Source organism: Camelus ferus, chromosome 3 (genome assembly GCF_009834535.1).
Source record: "Camelus ferus isolate YT-003-E chromosome 3, BCGSAC_Cfer_1.0, whole genome shotgun sequence".
NCBI lineage: Eukaryota > Metazoa > Chordata > Mammalia > Artiodactyla > Camelidae > Camelus > Camelus ferus.
In genome coordinates, this window is record NC_045698.1 from 93,772,127 (window position 1) to 93,787,032 (window position 14,906).

The window sequence follows — 14,906 nt, forward strand, 5'->3', positions numbered from 1 at the left end:
AAGAATTGTATTTAAATAATAACTATTTATTAAATTCTGTTTCCTCACTGGGAACTGACCTTAAGAGAAAGAGCAGACTGGAAAGACCTAATCAAGTAGTTTTAAGGGGGCCCAGTGAGAAGAATCAGGCTCTCTCAAAGAGTGTCTTTGCCTTAATGATTATGACATATACAATGTGTTACCATCTAGATTCCTGTGTGGTTCTGTGTCTCTTTGAAAAAAGAAAATTTCAGAGTATTCTTGTGATTTATTGGAATAATTCCAAAGCTTGCAGGAACTTTTCTTTCCTAATTGCCTTTTTTTGCCCATAATTTTTCTTTTGCTTTCTAATTGATTTGTCAAGAGGCAGCATTGTATTCCTCCACCCCACCCACCCCACCCTCACCCCACTTCTCTAATTTGGAAATGGGCTTTTTTAACATGTTTGCTAAGATACTACATTTGATAGCTTGGTTTTTCTCAGTGGCCTGAAAATAGTTGGTGTAATTAAAGTAATGGGAGCTAAAATGGAACCTCAGTCTCTCTCTTTTTTTTTTCTCAAGAGACAAGATTTGAGATTCTGGCAGCTCATTTGCTCTTCACATGAGAGAACTTTTTATCCCTGGGTGGCTGCTGGGCCCAGCCTGAAGCCAACTATGCCCCTGGAGTTTGCTGAGTTTTAGAAATGCATTGCTTATTCATAATGCAGTATTTTCTAAATCATTTAATCTCCTCAATTCTCAAAGATAAATATTGAGTAGTAGATTGATTTCTGAACCACCAAGGGAGACTTTCCGGAATTGTAGCTCAGGGTTTTAAAAACTGCCTCTCTCTTTCTTAGGTCCAGATAACTCTCACATCGCATGACTGTGGTGGACTGACCAAAAGAGATGTGAAACTGGCCAAGTTTATTGAAAAAGCAGCTGCTTCTGTGTGATTTCATCTAAAACGCATGTAAAATCTTATATGCATCTTAAGCGCCAATGTATTTTGAAGGCAATTTAAATGAAAAAATTAAGTTGTAAATTTAGCTCACCTTTTGAAGTATTGCATTTTGTAAAAATCATGTGCTTAAAAAATAAAGATGACTTAAACTTGAGCCTGAGGTATTTTTCATTGTATCTAATCACGTACATAAGGTAAATCAACCCAAGTAATTCTATTAATAATATTCAAAAAGAGAAATAGCATTCTGAAAGACCAGAAATTGGCATGGGGGAGCATTCACACATTTTATAATCCAGAAATTGAATGAATTATGATGACTTTAGAAATGCATTGTGTTGCGGAACAGCTGTAAGGTAGAAAAAGAACGATGAACTCTGTAGGTAAACTGAAATGTGATGACTTTAACTGTATGTAACGATTCTTATGATGCTAAAGTTGATTTGGATCTCAGCTGCTGTTACTCCTTAAGTAGTGAATTAAATTACAGATGTCACAAAAATTGGGTGAGCCGTCTTGTGTTTTATCCTTACATTTCAGACAGTGAGTGAAAGGAAAGGACAAGTGTCTTGTCCGTGGCTTCCAGCAAGTGGGGCAATATAAGAATTCACTCTCATGGTGACGAACCTGCCAGGTCCTGATTTGACATTCTGAATTCTGGAGGAACCAAGGGTCATCTTTTTTCATTTGCATATTGTGACCCCTGAACTGAGAGTCTGTAGCCACTGAGCTAGAAGCTCTGGGTGTTAGCCAGTACTGAGCTCTATTTACTCCGTGTGTCACTGACGGGAGTAAAATGGAATATAAAGTAATCTATTATTTAAAAAATGCAGTAACTGTTCTTTGAGGTAACTCTGGAATGAAGTTATTAATGAGATTAGAATGTAGATTAAAAGAATGTATATATATCCATCCAAGGAACATGTGTTATGGTAGTAGGATTTAACAGGGATCATCTTTATACCCCACTTCACTTCAGAGGCCAGAAAAATCACTCTGCATCACGAGAAGCAAAGCTTCCCCTCCCCACCCAGCCCCAGTCCCAGCCCCAAGTCTAAGAAACCATGTGGGAATGTGACAAGGAAGCTGAGCTCTCTGAAGCCGGTTTTTGTCTGGTTCTCTTGGCCTTGGAGAGGCCGATATGGTCAGTTTGCCCTGTGTGTGGAGTGGGCAGGGGGCGAACGGAGAGAAGAGCCACCCAGGCTCTGTGACTGCTGGGGGTCCAGAGCCTGGACATTGGAACTTGTACTTCTTTGAAATTTTTCAGAGGAAAAGTCAAAGCTATGTGTTTTTAGAAACTGTTTCCTATATTACAGATTTGGTAACTTTTATACATTTTATTACCAAATATTTTTTTAAAATTTTATTTAAGTACTGTCAGTTATAATGTGTAAATTTCTGGTATACAGCACAATGTCCCAATCATGCATATATATACATATATTTGTTTTCATTTTTTTTCATTTAAGGTTATTACAAGATATTGAACATAGTTCCCTGTGCTATACAGCAGAAACTTTTTTAAAATCTATTTTTATATATAGTGGCTAACATTCTGAAATCTCAAACTCCCAAGTTTATCCCTTTCCACCCCTTTCCCTGGTTACCATAAGATTGTTTACTATGTCTGCGAGTCTGTTTGTTTTGTAGTTGAGTTCATAATGTCTTTTTTCTTTTTTTTCAGATTCCACATATGAGTGATATCATATGGTATTTTTCTTTCTGACTTCACTTAGAATGATGATTTCTAGGTCCATCCGTGTTGCTGCAAATGGCATTATTTTATTCTTTTTTATGGCTGAGTAATATTTCATTGTATAAATATACCGCAACTTCTTTATTCAGTCATCTGTTGATAAGACATTGGGTTGCTTCCATGTCTTGGCTGTTGTGTATAGTGTTGCTATAAGCATTGGGGGGGGCATGTATCTTTTCGAATTAGAGTTCCCTCCTGATATATACCCAGGAATGAGATTACTGGATCACATGGTAGGTCTGTTTTTAGTTTTTTGAGGAATCTCCATATTGTTTTCCATAATGGCTGCACCAAACTACATTCCCACCAGCAGTGATGGAGGGTTCCCTTTTCTCCACACCCTCTCCAGCATTTATCATTTGTGGACTTTTGAATGATGGCCATTCTGACTGGTGTTCCCAAAGATTTTTAGTTCAGTACTTCAAACTTTTTACATGAACTTTTAAAAATGAAAAAATTTAAACATATTTAAAAATAGAGTGAATAGTACATTCAACCCCTGTGTACTAACCCTAACCCTCACCTTACCTGGATGGTGGGATTTAATAATTACCAAGATTTTGCCCCAGTTACTTCATATAATCCCCCATTTCCTTTTTCTTTGCTGAAGTATTTAAAAGCAAATCCCAGATAGCATGTCATTTTACCCCTGCATCCTTCAGTAAACATCTCTAGAAAGTAAGGTCTTTTTTTGGGGTAATCCAGAATGCTGTCATCACACCTAACAAAATAAAACATGATTTCTTAGTATCACCTAATACCTGGGCAAAATCAAATTGCTCTGAATGTCAAGAATGTCTTTTTTTTTTTTTTTTTAATTTTTTTGGGGGAGAGGTAATTAGATTGATTGATTTTAACAGAAGTTCTAGGTATTGAACCCAGGACCTCGTGCATGCTAAGCATGCACTCTGCTGCTGAGCTACCCCCTCCCACCCAAGAATGTCTTTGGACGTAATTTTGTTCTAATCAGGATCCACATGAAGTTCACTCATCACATCTGCTTGTTGTCTCTCTTTAATCTTTCAGTTTGGCACAAGCAAGTGCCCCACCCCCTTACCCTGTCTGCGCCAACTTCCCCTTTCTCTCCATGTCTTTGATTTATTGTAAAAACTGGGTCATGTTGAATATTCTGAATTCATTTGTTTGCTTCCATGTGGTGTTATTTAGCTTGTTTCACTGTACCCTGGACACCTTTCCCCCTATTTTGAATGTAAATCTGAGAGGCTAAACTATTAACCTACACCACGGAGAGCACAGTGGAGAGAGTGGATACGGTTTATAGTTGAGACAGTGAAGACCTGAGAACACAGCTGTTAATTAACATCTCAGTGAAGGTGTGACTAATGGGCAACATTAAGGGGCATCACATCTGCTGGAACTCATGAACTTTACTGTAGAGAATCAAAGATCCCATATCAGAAGTCTGTGGAAATACTCCCTGTGGTAAATTCCAACAAAATGAACCCCCAGACTTGCTTTAAGTAACTCATTTCAGCTTAAAAGAGACATTGTCAAAATTGGAGACTCCCAAGTTTTCTTCTGTTCCATGGCTTTGTGTGATGACAGTGGTTTCTCTGATGTGGTAACCTTTGGTTTCCCTCCTTTTTCTTTCTAAATGACCGCTGGAGTAGAGGGGAGTTAAGTAGGCATGACCTTTGACGCTTTGCGTGACCTCTGTAGATAATAATTCAAGGCTAGCACGTTTGACAGTGTTGTTTTCTAAAGTTAAGTTAATGAAAGTTCTGAAAATACTGTGTACTTTCTGACATGTATAATGCATGTGGACACAGAGCTGACCTCCGTTAGTGTTGAAGTATTGGACTACTAGTGTTAGTGTGGAGTAGTCTGTACTTTCTAATCCAGCATTCAAAAATATCCTAGTTGAACTCGGTAACTTCTAGTTTTATAAAGTTTCCTGCAGAACAGCCAGAAATGGAATGGGTTTAGCTATGATATGTCAACTTTGTCTTTCAATTCTAGTTACACAGGGAACTGGGAATGACTCTTGGCCGGGAGACTTGAATCACCAAGGTGCCGTGCCTGCTGACTGCTGACTGTCCCCAGCTGTGTGCTGCTGAGTTGGCGCTGCCCATGTCGGGCCGAGTGTGAGCTGCTGCTGGAAGGACAGAAGAGGTGGCCCTTTAGCTTCTCATCTCAGGATGCCCACCCTGCCCACCTATCCTTAAGGAGATAGGGATGACTTCAGTAGGGCTGAATAAGTGCGTCACCTCTGATGCCACCCACCCGCTGGAGTCCTGGTCCCACACTAGATGTTTTCATCAGTGACTTCAGAAACCGTGTTCAGCTGTGGTTGGCTGTGCTGGTGTAGTCCACCAAGAACAACTGGGCTCTTCTCAACTGCTTCCACCTGGCCATCTTTCCTCACCTGTCCAAGCCACCAAGAAGGAGTTTTTTACATCCTTGATCTCTTCTTCATTTCTCCCCAAAGGCATGCTTTGGTGCTTAAAGAGGGGAAGGACAGATGTGTACCGTTGGGGTTCCTGGAAATCGAATCCTGCTAGGCTCAGCTACTTGAGTGAGTGTAAGGACCCTTGAGCCATTCATTTGTATATTCACCTAGCACACATTCACTGAGATCCTTGTCTGCCCCAGCGGGATTAGGCACATTGATGTATTGGGGCAGGTGGAAACAGAGATGGAGAACTGATTCAGGCTGTCCCGAGCAGCTGTTCCAGGAGGCCACTGTGGGCGTATTGGGCAGGAGCCCAGAAAGCGTTAGGGGGCATATAGACCCAAGGGAGGCAGTGGGAGTCATAGGAGGAGCTTGATCCCAGAGGGAGAGAATGTAGAATGAGAAGATGAGGCCAAAGTTTGAATCTAGGAGATGTTCATCAAAAAGTTTTTTAAAGCTTTGCTGTTGATGAATTTAAGTGGAGAAATTGAGTATATAAGATGTAATTTCCCAGGTTAGCATACTGCTTACACACGAGAGTATTTCCTTACCCGAAATGGTTGCATAGGCTTATTTTAGAATTCTGGGCACAGTGGAGGTGGTGAGGTGGTCATCACCTTTTATTATGGCCTAAGAAATTAAGTTTTGAGGAATTTGAACGACTTAGCCACTAAACATTTAATTCAACCCAGGACTACCCAGAAGTCTGTTTGGATTTGCCTTGGAAGCCAAAGTGGCTTGGAGAAGCGGAATGAGGGGAATATATTAGTTCCAAGAATGGAACAGAGCAGAAGACCCTATTGCTCTTGTACCTGAGACATCTCTACCCATGGCTAATCCCTTATACTCTGTTGGTGTGGTTCATACATGCACATTCCATGCCCCTGGTTAGCCAGTGCTGGGCATGAATATCTCTGCACCTCCTGTTTCTTGTGTTCTAGCCCCAAATCCATCAAAATCTTTGTGTCCTTCCAGGGGTCTCCAGTGCCATGCCCGGGATGTGCATTCTTGTTCTTAAACTCCAGGGAACTTGGCTTTCCCCTCTTCTGTGACCCTTAACCTATTCTAACACATTATTAAGGGGTTTTGTCTGTCGGATATGGGTGCTTCCTGAAGGAGGGTCTGGCCTAGAGCTGCACAGTTATGGAGTGCTTGTAAGCCTTTTGCTGAACTGAGGTGCTTGGGCTCCTTGGGAAGAGAGGATCCATGGGCAGATCAGCCGGGGACTCTCCCCTCCAGGGGCCTGCAGCCTAGTAACTATTGGAACGCCCAAGAGTGACCTCACAAAGAGTGACCTCAAAGTGGACCCTGCTCTGCTGCCTCTTGGAATCTAGATGCCAAGGAAACTCCTAAGCAAGGGTTTTCTGTTGGATGGTAAAAGCGAGGAATAGAAATTGAAAATTTGGAAAATGTCACAACAGTTTCATCACCAGAATGACACAAAAGTTATTTCTAGCTCACTGTTAGATAATGTGTCACTGCTGTTCTGTGGGAGATTCTGGAAATTTCAGTAAGTATTCTCTATGTCTATTGCTTGTGAAGAAGTGTGCAGGTGGCAATGCTGGGGCCTCTTGGCCCCTTCTCACAGGCACTCATCCACCTCCCAGACTGAGGCACTCGTCCTTGATGATCTGATTGCTCTGACTGGTGAGGCTGGTGATGGCTCAGCCAAACAGTTTGCTTCCTGGGCTTTAATATTACATTTGGCTGGTTAATCAAACTAAAGTCACACTCTTATTTGACCTGTAGGCGGAAGGACTAATTTGACTCCTTTTTGTCCTTTTTTATTTGCTACTGTGTTAGATAATTTGAAGGTTTGTTTTTGTTTTACTAACAGACCTGATCTCAAATCATATAATGAAAACTGCATATCTTGTTTTTATACATCATAAAAGTATATACATTCTCTCTCTATATTTTTTTTACTGAGTGAAACTATTCATTTGCTATATATATTGGAAAAAAGTTGTACATACTCTGAGAAAATTTGGAAAGCACGGATGAATGTAAAAAATAGGAACAAGAATCACCTATAACCTCACCATTTGTAGGCAGACATTATCAACAATTTGGCATATTTCATGCCAAATTTTTTTCTTTCTGTTTTGCACAGTTGAGATAATTTCGAATGGAGAAATTTTATCTTGCTTTGTTTCTGTGTTCTGCTTTCCAGGGGTCATAAACATTTTTCTAAATCATGAAAAATGCATAGACATGTTGTAGTGTCTGTATAATATTACATGAGATGGATATGCCATAATTTACTTAACTTTTTTATGTTCTTTAGTCTTCTAAATTGTTTCCAAGTTCTCTTTGCTGTAAATAATGCTGGGATAAACATGTTTGGCTAAAGTCACTGTTTGCATTTCATGTTGTATTCTCTTGGAATAGATTCCTTGGGTCAGAGGGTAACGAACAGAACTAAGGCTTTTCAGAAAAGCTGGTCAGTTTGCATCTCCCCTGCAGTTTATGGGACTACTCCCTCACACTCTTGCCGGCATGAAATATGATCATATTTAAGTCTCTACTAATTTTATAAGCACAATTAATAGTTTTACTCTAATTTGCAACTCTTTCATGAGTTGACTGCCCATTTTTTCTTAGGGTGGTCAGTTTTTTATCATTGATTTAGAAGCGCTTGTACAGGTGATTGGTTAGCAGTTTTCCCTACTCGATTGACATTATATACCCAGTGCCCACTATGTTGCCTGTCAGGTAGTAGTCACTCAGTATAAACTTGTTGAATGAGTGAATACAGGTAATGTTTTGTTTCACTTGAGAAGAAGTAACCATTCTTTTTCGAAGGTCTAGAGAGAAGGAACTGAGTAACCGAGTGGGGACAGACACACTGTGTAATCATCATTCATATTTCATTCAGTTAGTATTTCACTGCAATTTTAAAGTATATATAAGTTTACATCCATAGAAGGGGGGAAGCAAACCCTAGTCCCTACAAAAAATATGCATTGTTTGGGGATCTGTCCCTGTGGTATGATAATCATAACTCTTATTCATCTTTTTGACAGGAGAAAGGAGTCTCAATTTCAGGCATTTGTGAAGAAGTTCTTAGCGAGTCGTGTCTTTATGATAATTATGATTAGCACCATCATAAGTAATGCCATAGTTATGATCTTGTGGACTTATCCAAAGTCAAGACTCCCCTTGTTCAGATTTTTTGAGGTAAGCAGATAAACTGGGTCCATTTCTTCTATTTCACCTGTTTTATTTTTGAGAATGTTAAAAGATTTTTAAAACATTTTGTTAAAAAATTTTTCTGTAGGAAAATTCCAAGGACTTTAAAAAGTACTCAAAAATCTGGGAAGACAGCAGCAGCAGTAGCAACAGTGACTTGGTTTTTTGATATCCTTGGATTCCCTCTTAGGAAAAGACAGAGCAACTAGACAGCAAAACCAAAAACCCATGCTCAGCATGTACATTGAGACTAGTTAACAAGTTACCCTTACCAAGAGCCTCACTGCATAATATTAGCATCTGTGGGAGATGAAGCAGGGGAGTAAGGATTCACTGGAAATAATGGTGGGCTGATGTGAGAACAGCAGTTGAGATCAGGAAGCGTGCTGCCTAATCCAGGAGTGTGGTAGGGCAAGAGGTTGCTGGAGATTTCTGTAGGGGCTCGAACAGTACAGACCCTGTGAACTTTCAAAACTAACAATCTAGGGCTTCTTTCAAGGACGGCACTCCACACTTAGGAGAAATATTGGGAGTGGAATGAAAATTGAGCAGATTAGGAACCCAGAGAAGTTCAGATAAAACTGGAGGAGGGGACTAGAACCAGGAAACCTCAGAAATCAAGCTGCAGCATTTTAAATCAAGAGGGAATATTTGAAAAAGTTAGACTCACACTTTCTCGTAAAAGTTCGAGAAAACTAAATTCATATTAAAAAATGCAATAGAAAAAGATTGAGGTAAAATCCCATACAACATTATTATCAGAATAAAGAGAGTACCCAATCAAAAAAGGCAGAAGACCCAGACATTTCTCCAGGGAAGACAAACAACTGGTCGATAAACACATGAAAAGATGCTCAGTATCGCTAATTATCAGCAAAATGCAAGTCAAAACTGCAATGAGGTATCATCTCACACCAGTCACAATGGCCATCATTCAAAAGTCCACAAATGATAAACGCCAGAGAGGGTGTGGAGAAAAGGGAACCCTCCTACACTGTTAGTGGGAATGTAAATTGGTGCAGCCACTATGGTAAACAGTATGGAGATTCCTTAAAACACTAAAAATAGATTCACCATATGATCTAGCAATCCCACTACTTGGCAGATATCCAGAGAAAACTCCAATTTGAAAACCCGGTGTTCATAGCAGCATTATTTACAATAGGCAAGACATGGAAGCAACCTAAATGTCCATCAACAGATGACTGGATAAAGAAGTTGTGTGTATATACAATGGAATACTACTCAGCCATTAAAAAAAGAGGTAATGCCATTTGCAGCCAGATGGATGTACCTAGAGATTATCATACTAAGTGAAGTAAGCCAGAAACAGAAAGACAAATACCATATGTTATCAATTATATGTGGAATCTACAAAAATGATACGAATTTATTTATGAAACCGAAACAGACTCACAGACGTAGAAAACAAACTTTTGGTTACCAGGGAAGAAAGGGGGTGGGAAGGGATAAATTGGGAGTACGAAATTTTCAGATACTAACTACTATATGTAAAATAGACAAACAACAAGGTCTTACTATATAGCATAGGAAACTAAGTTCAATACCTTGTAGTGGCCTATAATGAAAAAGAATATGAAGAAGACTATACACACACACACACACACGTATATATGTATATAATGGAATCACTTTGCTGTACACCAGAAACTAATACGACATTGTAAATAGACTACACTTAATAAAAAAAGAAAAAAGAGTGAAGTGGAAAATAATATCCCTGTAGATAATGAAAGCCCACCACAAAGATATGTGCACAAAAACAGATAAAAAACGGTACTGTATTATTGCAGAGCAAGGTGAATGTTTAAGAAAATGATATAGGAAAGAACAGAAGTGAGGTGACAAAACTCAGGAAAGAATTAGAAATAAAACTGTTGAAAAATGAAGACTAAACTAGACTAGGAGCAATTAAATGCAACAGATAATAGCTTAAGAGAAATACAGGATTAAAATGGGAGAAATTCTTAAAAATCAATAAGAAATGAAGAGATAAAAAGGATTTAAGAGAAAATGATGAACATTGGAGATGAAGGAAAATTGATCCCATGTAAGGATATTAGGAGTCTGAATTTGAAACAAACAGAAACAAAGTAAAGGAACAGAATAAACAATAAAATCTATACTCTAAGAACAGTTACCTGAAATAAAAGAACTGAAACTACACTGAAAGAGCACACATTGCATACTGAGAATATGGGCTTACAAGAACAAACACCAAAATATATTCTAGCAAAATTATTAGACTTTAAAGGAAGAAAGAGTGGAGGAAATTGTAAGCATCTAGGCAGAAGCTTATAAGGAAAAGAAAATTAATTATTATCAGACTTTGCTATGGTAATGCTTTATGCTAAAGAAAATGGAGTAACTTGTAACGTGTAATGTACTTCAGGAAATGAAATGTGAACCATGAGTTCTAGATTTAGCAAAAATGACTTAAGTTTAAAGGGCACAAACTGTATTCAGTGTTAAAAAAACTTGGCTAATACTGTTCCCCTGAGCCCCTCTTTAGGAACCTAGTAAAGAGTAAGTTTCAGCCAACCAAAATGACTAGAGAAGCATCAACATTAGGACTGACAATGGACACAAAATATTATTATTTATTGAACTGACAATTATGGGTCAACAAGGAGAGACTATACCACATTAATGAATATATCCTTGGACAATGAAGATACAGTATAACTAAAAAATGGGGAAGAATGGGGAGAGTGCGAAAAATTTTTAAGCCACTTTTTGGAAATCAACTTAGTGGTGATACTATTAGCAATATTATTCTGAGACTGGTGTGTGCAATACAGGATAAAGCAGATGGGAAATTATGGGACAGTTTAATGCTGTTTCCCTCTATGTTCTTGAGAACTAGGATACTCAGGGAAGAAAGGTGATATGGATGTAATACAAAGTTAGGTAAAAACCCAGGAGTTCTGCATTTAAATGGAAGTATCAACTACTAACTATATAAACTACTAACATTTATCTTTATCCATTGAAAAACCTAGAACATTGATTAACTTGATAATTATGCATCCTCAGTGCCCATAATGTGATGTTGAACTACAATTTCTCACTAAAATAACTAGGAAGTTTTAGAGGAATGGCTGATTATAAGTCTAGTATAGAAAATATACCAGATGAGCCAGGACTGTCTCATCATACAGATAGCAAGGAAGCTATCAAAGATTACTGGGATTGTGTCAAAAGGACTCAGGACACAACTTGAAGAGGCTCTTACTGGCCAAAGATGGGCACTTTGAGCTTCAATAAGGCTAATAATTACAATGCTTTGAAACTCATCATATAATCCATACATTTATAGTGATACTAAAAAAAGCTAAGAGATCACTTTTAGAGGGTGTTAAGGAACTAATCCTTTTATCTCAAACACTGTCAAATGAAGGGAGAGAATCAAGCATTACTGATCTTTCTTAAATCCCCTGTGTTACTGAGTAACCACATAGTTGGTAAGGGTAAACTCTCTTTATAGACGTGTCCCAGTTAATAAATGAAAAGGAAACAATGAAACGAGGATATCACAATATTTCAGCACCCGTGAAGTAATAGATCTAGGCATTCTGAGCATCAGTGGCTGCTATCCTCATAAAAAGAGGGACAACTAGATCCTATGTGCCTCCTATGAAAGAACAGAACCTACAATCTTGCCAGAAAGATCAAACCTGAATCTGATCAAGCCTTTTCATCTAGCTGTCTATTTCTAGGAAACAGAAGACAGGGGAATATGAGTGTACAGTCAGCAAAATCCAGACTGGAAAATTCTACAAGTCAAACTGCCTGGGTTCTTCAACAAATAAATTACAAGGAAAGAAAAAAAAAAGAATAGGAGAGTTGAAGACATACCAAATTTTAAAAATTTTTATAAGAGAACTAAAGCATTCTAGGAATGCACACATGGATTTCTATCTACAGAGAAACGCAAGGAAGTGATTACTATAAAATCAGGATAGTGGTTATTTGGGGGGAAAGGGGGGAGTTGTGATTGGGATGGGGACATGGAGGGGCTTCTGGGCTAACTGGTAAAGTTCTACGTCTCGACTTAGGTGGTAGTTACAGGGAAGTTGGCCTTGGAACAATCCATTAAGGTGGTTCTATATGTGTTTTATTGTACAATAAACATGTTTAAAATGTACTTTATCTTCATTTATGGTAAATAATAAATTTCCTTTTTGGTGGTGAAAAGGTTTCGCATTGACATAGTGTGGTGTCAGAGGTGGGGGAGGTGGTAGAATACCCTAGTTAGTGCCTGAAACATTCAGGGTCCACTTTCGCACAACTTGTGTGAATGTGTTGGTATGACAGTGCCTTCCACGCCACCATCCTGCAGAACTGGGCCATGGTCTGTAGAATATCGTGTTATGTATAGGACGGTAGGGGTCAGGGGAAGAGATGAGTTAAGAGATCTGAATCCTTTGATTGCCCTCCAGAGGCCATATGGGCCACTAAACATGCCTTCCTTAGGGATCCTGGTTGGCAAGCCTTGGGAAGTTCTGTGCTGTGGAAAGGATACAGACTTGCACAGATTTGTGTTCAAGACCTAACTTGACTACATTCTTACTCGCTGTGAGAATTTGAGCAAGTTATTTAAACTCTATGTGGTTCAGCTACAACATTTGTAAAATGATGTCATTAATACACACCTTACAGGGTGGCTATGAGGTCTTTGAAAATAACATGTATGAAAAGTCCAACCATGAAATTGAAAAATTAGTAACACTCTTGAGGAATCCCAGTGAAGTTACCAGGAAAGTCCTGAAGGGTCCTGATCTCTCACCTCTGGCTAATCTTGAGACTCTGTGCAAGCAGTAAAAGAAGGTTAAGGCAGAGTTGTAAACTGTTGGAGCATTAAATACATGCCCCAACACACAGACCCCCTTGGCAGAGGCTGGGAGACTTACTGCTTCCAGGCATTAGGAATACTCTGTCAAACCATCAGCTATTAAGCTGAGCAAAGACTTTGGTCTGACACCCGACAAAGAATACATGCTTTACAGAATTAGTTCAGGAAAAAAAAAATGGCAATGCTAGGGAGAGGGAAGTATCCGAATTCCAAAGTTTCCAATATTATATAACTTAAAATGTCCAATTTTCTACCCCTCCCCCCAAAAAAAGCAACCAATAGAAACTTTCCCCAAGGAAGACCATCTATTGGACTTACTAGGTAAAGACTTTCAATGAGATGTTATTAATATGTTCAAAGAACTAAAGAAAAACATTTATCTAAAGAACTAAAAGAAAATATGCATGGAAACAACTGAAATGTCCATCGACAGATGACTGGATAAAGAAGCTGTGGTATATTTATACAATGAGAAACTATTCAGCCATAAAAAATAATAAAATAATGCCATTTGCAGCAACATGGATGAACCTGGAGATGGTCATTCTAAATGAAGTAAGCCAGAAAGAGAAAGAATACCATATGATATCACTCATGTGGAATCTAAAAAAAAAAAAAAGACAAACTTATTTACAAAACAGAAACAGACTCACAGACATAGAAAACAAACTTAGGTTTACTAGGGGGAATGGGAGTGGGAAGGGATAAGTTGGGAGTTAGAGATTTGCAGATACTAACAAATATATAAAGAATAGATAAACAAAACGTTTATACTGTATAGCACAGGGAACTATATTCAATATCTTGTAGTAACTTATGGTGAAAGAAAATATGAAAATGAATATATATGTATTCTTATATGACTGAAGCATTGTGCTGTACATCAGAAATTGACACATTATAAATTAACTATAATAAAAACATATATAAAAGAAAATATAACAGTGTCTCACCAAATAGGGGATATGAATAAAGAAAAAAATGTTAAAAAAAAAAGCCAAATAGAAATTCTGTAGTTGAAAAGTACAATAATTGAAAAGAAAAGTTCACTAGAGAAATTCAGCAACAGATTTGAAGTGGTGGAAGAAAGAATTAAAGAACAGGAAGGTAGGTCAATTTTGTGAGGAACAGAAAATAAAATGAATGAATAAAAATGAGCAGAGACCCATGGAACACCATCAAACATACAAACATGCATGTAATTGGTGTCACAGGACAGGACAGAAAGGCTAGGAAGAACGTGAAGAAATAATGGCCAAAACTCTCCTAAATTTGATGAAAAACGTTAATCTATACATTCAAGATCTCCAAGATCACCTCCTAGTAGGATAAACTCAGAGATCCACCTAGACACATCATAAATGAATTGCTGAAAGACAAAGACAAAGGCAGTGTTTGAGAACATCAGTAAAGAAGTGATTTATCACATACGAGGATCTTCAACAAGAGTAATAGCTGATTTCTCGGCAATGAAATAATTCTGTATGATATTATAGTGGTGGCTACATGTCATTATGCATTTGTCAAAATCCATAGAATGTACAATGTCAAGAGTGAATCCTAATGTAAACTATGGACTTTGGTTGATAATAATGTGTCCATGTTGGTTCATCGATTGTACCAAATATGCCACACTGATGAGGGATGTTGAGGGTAGGGGGGTATATATGTGTGGGTGGGGAGGGCTATGTCTGAACTCTCTGTATTTTCTGCTCAATTCTGCTGTGAACCTGAAACTGCTGTAA

At 38.3% G+C, this 14,906-nt stretch overlaps 2 protein-coding genes across 7 annotated transcripts in view; both read left to right on the forward strand.

Annotated features, from left to right (window-relative positions):
- PCBD2 (pterin-4 alpha-carbinolamine dehydratase 2) overlaps window positions 1–1,426 on the forward strand; it is a 45,399-nt gene extending 43,973 nt beyond the window's left edge. For 5 of the 6 annotated variants that reach the window (XM_032476780.1, XM_032476781.1, XM_032476782.1 and 2 more), the window contains one exon: window positions 821–1,426. In XM_032476780.1, the coding sequence (XP_032332671.1) occupies window positions 821–916 (96 nt within the window). In that variant the 3' untranslated portion in view covers window positions 917–1,426. The remainder of the gene's footprint in view (window positions 1–820) is intronic. The other variant, XM_014554973.2, reaches the window with a different exon arrangement.
- A 1,532-nt stretch (window positions 1,427–2,958) lies between these two features.
- CATSPER3 (cation channel sperm associated 3) overlaps window positions 2,959–14,906 on the forward strand; it is a 36,524-nt gene continuing 24,576 nt past the window's right edge. Inside the window, exons 1-2 of the mRNA XM_032476786.1 lie at window positions 2,959–6,603; window positions 8,120–8,273. Coding sequence (XP_032332677.1) covers window positions 6,503–6,603; window positions 8,120–8,273 — 255 coding nt within the window. The 5' untranslated portion in view covers window positions 2,959–6,502. The remainder of the gene's footprint in view (window positions 6,604–8,119; window positions 8,274–14,906) is intronic.